The sequence below is a fragment of the Ruditapes philippinarum genome, unplaced genomic scaffold (assembly GCF_026571515.1).
Source record: "Ruditapes philippinarum isolate M1 unplaced genomic scaffold, ASM2657151v2 ctg2199_1_1_1_1, whole genome shotgun sequence".
In the NCBI taxonomy this organism is placed as follows: Eukaryota; Metazoa; Mollusca; class Bivalvia; order Venerida; family Veneridae; genus Ruditapes; species Ruditapes philippinarum.
In genome coordinates, this window is record NW_026856032.1 from 145,935 (window position 1) to 155,167 (window position 9,233).

The window sequence follows — 9,233 nt, forward strand, 5'->3', positions numbered from 1 at the left end:
TAGATCACAGTTTAATTTGTTTTTCTAGTTACAGTTATGTATAATTGTTGTTATTAAGATATTTATCAATTTTAAAATGCAAGGGAAGTAAGCACGTGTCAAATGCTTTCAAAGTTTGTAAGAGTAATGTACATTTATTACTCTCGTCCTTCTATTTTTGTCTTATATCCCGTATTGATGATTGTCTTGCTACATCGTAGTCCTTTAAGACATGTGGTCCTTCGGTTTACTTTTTATTTTTGTTAACATGTTCATTTCTGTGTTTAACTTATTTCATCTTTTGTAACAATAACAACTTTTAGAACTACGTTTGGCGGGAATTTCTTGTTATTTACATTGTTTCGTTTAAAAGGAACATGGTGGGGCTAAGAATGATGTTTTGTGCACCGTTAACCGGTTTAAACTCCAGTGCTTATCCTGCTGATCTTCCAAAAGGCGACGTCCCTCTATGTTCATCAGATTTATTACTTGTTTATTGTTGCATGCAATTGTGGCGACACATATGTGTGTCCCTTCAAGATAAATTGATGAAATATGTTTAAGATGATATTCATCTTTATGTATCGTGACTTGTCTGCAAATTCGACAGAATTCTGCGGTGTAAATACAAATATCATTATACGTGTATAATAATTGCATGTAATGAAATTCAAAGCAAATGGTATATACACGCAATTTGTCATATGATACCCCAAAAAAATGCTTTTATTCTTTTTTTTCAAAAGCTGTTTATTTTTGGTGTCTTCTTGAAGCTACCAAACTAAACTTATTTGACAAATACCTGAACCCTGTTTTGCTTTTATTGCATCTTGGCAATACTTACATTTATAGTGATTTAGTATTTTGTATGGACATGATGGAAGTCTAATTACTAATTTGTTTACATTTTGCTACTTTTTGACAAGTAATGTCACATTCCATGCTTCTTTCTTCAAGTGAGAAGAATCAAAATATGTTCTGAAACCATTATTTATATGTAATAAAACTAATTTTTGCATTTCTAAATCTAAAAAGTGAAAAAAATTATTTGTTTCTGAGACCTCTCTGAGATATTTTACACATTACCATTTTCCGACATATTTTATTTTACATGTAACCAACACTGTAAAGTGAATTTAAGTAGACATATAACATTGTTATTGATTCTTATCAGCAAAATATACAATACATAGTCTGAATTTAATTTATCTTTCTGCTTTATTTGCTGTGGATCTTTCTGTTTTCATTTCCGTGTGCATTGAATACGGCATTTCTAACATTTCCCTTAACTTAAAATACCTTTTAATTTTGCAGAATTTATATAAGGCCTGACAAAATACTATTATTACATTCATTTTGTTTATTCTTTAATAGCTATATTTCATTCCTACTCATCGAAAGCAAATAAACACTTTGCGAAATGTTAATGGCGGACATAGAATAATTACTTTTTCAAGTAGAAAAATCTGGAAAAATGTTCCATTGGAAGCATTAATCACAACAAAATTACAAGAGAATTGCACACTCGGTTTGATTGAGTCTGTACATGAGGGATAATGAATACGTGCAACATCCCTCACGCCCCCTAGCACCGGCTTGAGCGGTACTCAATTCTCAACACTTCATAATGCTGGCATCAATGATCCCGAAGGACCAGAAAAATATAACAACACATAAGTGAAGTACGGGGGCAGCTTTTTACAGCTGCCACACGGCACTTGACACCTGCTGTTGTGAAGTATAAAATTCTGGAAACAAAAAATATGATAAACAAGATCAACAAGGAAAGGCGGCGTTCAATAAACGCAACCCCCACCCGACCCAGTAACAAGAGCCAGTCGACTTTCTAACAAAAAAACTATCATGTTAACAACAATTACGTCCATTTAACGTCATTAAAAGAGCATTTGAAATTATTCATTGTCATTGTGTGTTGTACGTGCACATATTAAAGGTAGTTGGTATTCCTTTCCATATTAGTGATTGTAAATAGGGAAAAATATATAATCTTTCACACGAACTAAAACGGTATAAAGAAGTACTCAGCCATATGTTCTCTATTGTACAGAAATGAACCATGGTGACAATAAAAATTCAAACGCTATTTTTTTTTAATTCAGTCTATATAAAAATCCTTTATAATTCAAACGAACACAATAGAAAAACATTTCAAATACGTTCTATTTACTTTTCATTATGTTTTAAAAGGTTTGGTGCACCATTAACCGGTTTAATCAAATTGAAACATACGACCAGCATTTTATGTACGGAACGTCAGAACTGCCTTCGAGACACATTTTTTAAGTGGAACAGAATTTAAAATTTCATGTCATCATTTTTTATTTCATATTTGACGTCATATTACATATAAACATTCGTCTTCTAAAGCCGCAACTTAAGAAAATGCTAAATAACATTTACACTTACAGTGCCACCTGTCGAGAGCAACTTTCTGTACAGCAATTACCTCTGTATAATAGCAGTATCAACGTTTCCCAAATAAATACTTCACAATAAATCTAACCCCTGCAGAGTAACAACTATTAGCAAAATATATGTCTCACAAAGAATATTGCTGTACATAGGTAGTTTTTTGTAATTATCTCAATTATCATATAAGAAACTGTTCTAAGTCAGTATTCAGTAAATAATTACGGCATAGATCACAATTATATTTACGATTTGTTTTATGTTTTATGTGTTTTTAATTTTTAGTTTCAGTCATGTATAATTGTTGTTGCAATTTTAAAATTCAGGGGAAGTTAACACGAGTCAAATGATTTTAAAAGTTTTTACTTGTCCAGTGTTATATCGTTCACTATTATGTATCGTACTATTTTACATTGACTATTTAACATTGATGTTCTCTGTCACTTTGTTTACCATTTTGTCGAATATATCATTGACTAATTGCCAATATTTATTCATATGTTTATTTACTAAAAAAGTGACTATGAGCTACAATGGCTTTGTCAATTTCGTAGTGTGCTATTTGTAAAAAAATAAAGCTTCTTCTTTTTCCACTATACAATGAGAAAAGTCTTAAATTTACAATAATTTTAGAACTTTAATACATGAAATTCAAAACATATTATCATGTATAAGGAGGCAGATTATGTTTCCTAGTTATCTTTTTAGGGTTAGTAATGAATTTCTTACAGAAAGTGCGTTTTTGATGAATAGTGGTAATTGTATGAGCTTAATTTTATCATTAGACATACAAGGACTGAGAAATTTATTAACATATTTTATGTATTTCATTCTTAATTCTGAATAAAAGCTGCATAACAATGTACAATGATATTCATCTTCTTTATCTAAATTATTACAACATAAACAATATCGTTCAGTACGGGGAATAGATTTTCTGATAAATCTACCTATTTAAATTCTAAGGAGTATACAGTTCTTAACTTACATAAATAGAATGTTATCACTTTGGTAAGATATCTTAATATTTCCCATATTCATATGTACGATTGATAACTCCCCAAAATATATTGGAACTATTTTCTAAATAAGCAAACCAGTCTGGTTTTACAACATCTAAAATGCGACTGTTAAAGATATTTTAAACTCTACCAAAAACATATTCTTATCTATGAAATTTACGTGGTCAAAAGCATGTGAAAATCAGTAAGCGTTCAAACTTTTTTCAACATTTGTGACCCAAATTACTATCATGTATCGCTTTATTTCACATGTACATTGTTTTCAATATATTTTCTTAGCCAGTATTTTATTATTCTCATATACATGTATATATTTACATACAATGTTACCTTCCCAATTATTCATATACATATGCATAGCATGTATTCGTTCTAACTTTTAATAATCTTTTGCAAAATATTAAATGAATTCTTTCAATTTGTTTCGGCTTTAGGAAGAATAGCCGGCCGACATTGAAATTATCATCCAATATTATTGATGATTTTCCTTTTATCTGTTCCTTTTTTTGTTTATGGATGAAACACGATAATATCAATTTTTCTATGTAGGCAAGTGTTCAATTATTTTGAAATATATTTGTCTGACGATTTTTGTACCCCATGATGATAAATAATTGTAAATAATGCCAGAATATCTCTGATTACAAAAATAGAAAAAGAAAAACGGAAACGTCAACAATATAAATTCCCGTCACACTTTTTATGTATTTCAGTGGCATCGAATATGTATTATGTTGGTTTTGTCATGACACGGCTCAATTATACTAACAGGATTTACGTCTTGGCACATTACGTCTCATTAATTGATTCATTCACATGTTGTATATTAGTCAATAAAGTGAACTAGACAATATACCTGAGAAAAACTATTTCCGTTTCTAATCTACCAGGCACATATCCGTCATTTAATTTTTTTTGTATTTTCTTTTCACTCAGTAATAGATTCAGATAATTTGGGATTGATAAAGCTTTAAAACAGTTTTTTATAGACTAATTGACGTGTACTTAACACACGTCGTCTTTCTAATTTTCTCTACAAAATCAAAGAGTACAGGATAATGTTTTGCACGTTAAAGAATTAAATATTAAATGTGTTTCAGTCAATGCACTAAACTGGTTGGAGATCGTTTATTGGTTAAAATTATAAAAGAAATATTTAAAGACAAAATGAATAATTTTATAAGTTATATGGGATACATTGTAATTTCTAATCTTATTGACTTTAGGCTTGCAGCTTAGTATAGAAATAAATTTTCAAGATCTTTTAACTATAATATACATGAAACAATTTAAACAGCTGTTGTTGCTTATCATATAAAACGTCCTTGGTGGTATAATCCTTCAGTTTTAGGAAATCACTTTCCATCAATAAATTTGATAAATAAAAAACCGCAAGCATAATTTGTTCGTATGTGTTTCATCGTGCATGTTTGTTTAATGTGAAAAACACGATATCAATAAAGATAGCCATGTGTTCTATATAATCGTCAAACATGTACTGTAATGAGCGTTACACTAAATGTAAAAAGTAATATATTATAAAATGTATACTACATACTAGTATATCAAATAACTGAATTCAAAACTTTTCGTTAATTGCGAGATGCGAAATTCCGAATAATGCCCTAGACATTATGATAAGCAAATCCGACTTATGATAGATTTGCATAACAGACTTTTACTTATTTAATTATTCACCTTCTCATTGATACATATACTATGATTTTCTTCTTTTTACTTTTAATTCTTATTTTCTAAAGACTGATTTGAACAAAAGAGGGTTTTATCAAAATGACACATTAACTTAGAAACTAAAAATAAAGAAAATATAATAATAATTGCAGTCAATGCAACTCAACCATGTTTTAAAACCGTAAGAAATCATTGCCACACTTTGGAATTTTCAACAATTATCTTAATATCCATACTCTCAAATTGAAACAAAAAAATGGTTAGTGATAATATATTTGCGTTAGACAATTTACATCATCTTATGTATTATATTACATTCATTTTGATGTGCAAAAAGTACAAAATATACTTTCATGTGCGCCGAAATCTTGCTGTGTCATGATTAAATAGGTGATAAATCTCTTAAGTATAAGAAATGAAAATTATTCAATGGCTTTGCTTAAGCCGGTGCTAGGGAGCGTGGACGGTAACTAGCACTTTCCAGTACCGTCCATGAACAGGCTCAATCAAACCGAGCCTGCAACATTTTCAATTTTGCCGTGTTGGGCTTTCTTTAGGGATTCTGTTTTTCTCTATTTTTTGAAGTCATGTACAAATACTTTCTATCTTGATAACTCCTGATTAACTTACTGTGCAATTTCACAACGAATAATATGTTATAAAGTTCATATTGAAGAATTTCTTGTTATTGTACTCGTATTAATATCGAAAAAAGAAAGATATGATTAAAATATAGAGAGAGCAGGTCTACTTGATATTGTGATGGCATGTGAGTGTTCTTTTAAACAACTCCTGCTTCATCATAAATAAAGAAACAGAAAAGGGTCTTATATATAAGAATTCTTGTCAAGTGTTAAAACGTCATTCAAAAAGATTTTACGAAGAAACTTTCTGGGACAGTTTAGTTCAATTCAAAAATAATCGTGTCATACGGATGAATATTTTTCAAAGTTTTTAATTTATTCTTTTCTTCTTTTTTTATCAATTACCAACATTTCTATTGAATCCACTTCACGCTTATGGAGAAATCAGATAATGCAGCGAGTCTTTAGTATTACTAGTTCCATTAGAAATCAGTGTTATATATTACGTATTTTATCATATGTATATTGCTGTTCTATTCTTAAACATTAACAATATAATCATAAAAGACATTTATTCGAGTCTTATACGTATGTCCCCTAATTGTAATTTAATTTAACATTGCGTACATTTAAATGAAGAGTAACATTTGTTTTTGTCATTCAAACAATTTTCTGAAATACAAAACCTATCGCAAACAAATAGTGCATTTTTATAAAGCATCTATTTAATTCGATTGCTTATGAAGCTATAAGATTATACATTTTCTTGTTAGTTTTGAGTGTAAAGTTCCTTGCTAAAAGAAACAACATGTTGCCCCAAACAGGGCCTGAACAACGCTGCCAGCAACACTTAGATTACTTATCCGACTCACTAACAATTAAGCCAAGTCGCCATTTCATGTAGAAAGGTGCCTGTTATGTCACACTTGAATGTTTAGCAACTTATTAATATAACATATTCTAGTATATTCTTTTATGGGTTCGAAATTTTGAAATTAATTTAAAACAGAAAAATTCTCATAAACATACACAAAACATTCACTTACACCTCAAATTGTATCATTAATTTGTTCAATTTGTCACGGTCGAAAAATAGGTTCTTTAGCGTATCTACCCCTTGAGTGTAAACCAACTCATTAACATTAGAGAGTAATAAACTGGGATTTTTTAAGTCTTTTATGAATAAGGAATTTTAAGGTAGCTTAAGACAGACAAAGCCATTAAACACATAATAAAACGTCATAAACTACATGTAATGCATTTAATCTATTTACTTATTCAAACTATTATGAGTAAATATAATAATCAAAATCACATCATTCATGTCTGCTACGTTTTTTTTTAATTTATCATTGAATAATAAAGGTCAATATGAATAATTTTATAAAAAGGTTTATTTCCATGTGTTACCATAGTCATGTATTGTTTCAAATAAGTTGTCAAACATCACCAAATATACTGTCAGTCAACTTCTCTATTCAACAATAATTAAAGTATTTCGCCGGATGAAGAAGATCTCAATTAATGATTCAATTATATATGTAAAACAGTAAACAACTTCAAGGTTTTATTTGATGTATCTTATTGTCAATCTTAAGAACGTCTTTCCGTATTCTGAGTTTAACATAGTTATATAAGGACCAAACTTATAATTATATGAAGATGTAAGTATTAACGGGAACACTTCATTAAGTACGAGTAGATCGGTAAGTGCATGTTCTAAACATATTATTCAATTGATAGTGAAATTAATAGTTCGAATGGAAAATAGTCCCCTTATCCATATTTTTTCGTTGCGATTCCTTGTATTCTTAAATTAGACAAAATAATTAAACCTAAAACATATTTCATAACTTTCATTTGTAGAACCGAGCTTGCCAAAGTATTAAATCAAAGGAATTATTTCATCGCACTTCTACTCCATCCGAAAATATATATATTTACGCAACTTTTGCATTTACAGATATATTAAAAACCGATTCATCTGAAATTGCAATGTAAGGCGGAAAAAAGAATATAAAATGCGCTTTATGAGATTGAATTGGTCTATCAAATTGTGTGTGCTGTAACCTGCATGAACATGTTTGTTTCAGCTTAGGGTTTATACATTATGTACAATAAAACATAACTTTCTCAAACTTGAGTTATATGATCATTCACCGACACTAAATACATGTTCCATGTAAAACTAACTTTACATTACTTTAGAGGTTTTCAAACTATTATAACTAAAAAAAATTAAATTCATATAAACTGACAAAAAATATATATAGAATCATTCATATTTTCTATTTTCATTTTTGCATTAATTTCTTTCTAATGTAAATATGGGTTACTATGAGTTTATGATTTATAATGATAAAATCTAAATGACATAATTTTAAATTATTTTGATTTAATATTTAACTTACCTTATGAAAATAATGAGACCAAGTTCAGACAAATCTGACTGTATTACCTGCCATGAAGATTGTACAAGTTCTATTTGCTCTGGTGATAAACATGTATTCAGTTGGTTGCTCTTTCGAGGTTTATCCAAACTATTTCTTACAATTTTATTTCCCATAGTTTCACAATATAAATTGAATCTTTAACAACATCATCGGATAAAAGTGCAACTTTGACTTTTAAAAAATCAATATGCCTCCTTTCTGCTCGAAATAACTAGTCAAGTCACATATAAAAATTGCTTTACAATTCACGCTGTGTATTTCCTGAGTATGTTTTTGTTTTGTTTCACATATGTGAACGGAAAACAAAATGTACTATCAAGCACTTCTTTAAACCAGTTTAAAAATGATATATACCATCATCCTTGATATACATGTATATAACGTACTTCATTTGAGTAGTTTCATTAAGAGGAAACAAAATTATATTCAACGTCTGTTGTCTGCTTTCAAATACCTCCCAATAACAATTCTGTTTCTTGATTGACAACATGCAATCCCCTTTACACTTGTGTATACTGGATGTCTGTAATATATTTTAGATTTATCGTAAATGCCTGCTATTCTTCGTAGGTAATGAATATATAAGCGTCAGTGAGTAATTTACACGTTGCACACGTCTTTGTTTCAGTGATAACCTTAATCTCTATGAATATTTCAAATTTTCAGATAAAAGGGAATCATTTACAAAAATTAGAATAAGGTTTTGATTAAGATTGTTATTTATGTCAATTATGCTGAATAAATGAATAAATAAATCATTTTTATCGATTTAATATCGTAAATTGTTTATAAAACTGATCATTATAAATGCCATATGAAATGTTAGAATGTTAAAAATAAAAGTTTTTATATTAATCATATAAGTGTATATATCTTGAACATTTGTAATATCGCTAGTATTGTGCCTGAACGCCAAGTTATTGTTCACATATCTACCTGCAAATACATATAATTTTTATTAAGTTTATTTCTACGGATAATATGATGTAATTATATCATACTCCACAAATGATGAAATATATATTAATCTTTTTCAGGAAAATGAGTAATATTATAGACTTATACCTGGAGTT

General features: G+C 29.0%; 1 protein-coding gene across 1 annotated transcript in view; it reads right to left on the reverse strand.

Annotated features, from left to right (window-relative positions):
- LOC132745191 (neuroglobin-like) overlaps window positions 1–8,525 on the reverse strand; it is a 123,268-nt gene extending 114,743 nt beyond the window's left edge. Inside the window, exon 1 of the mRNA XM_060734028.1 lies at window positions 8,119–8,525. Coding sequence (XP_060590011.1) covers window positions 8,119–8,273 — 155 coding nt within the window. The 5' untranslated portion in view covers window positions 8,274–8,525. The remainder of the gene's footprint in view (window positions 1–8,118) is intronic.
- Between the last annotated feature and the right edge of the window lie 708 nt (window positions 8,526–9,233).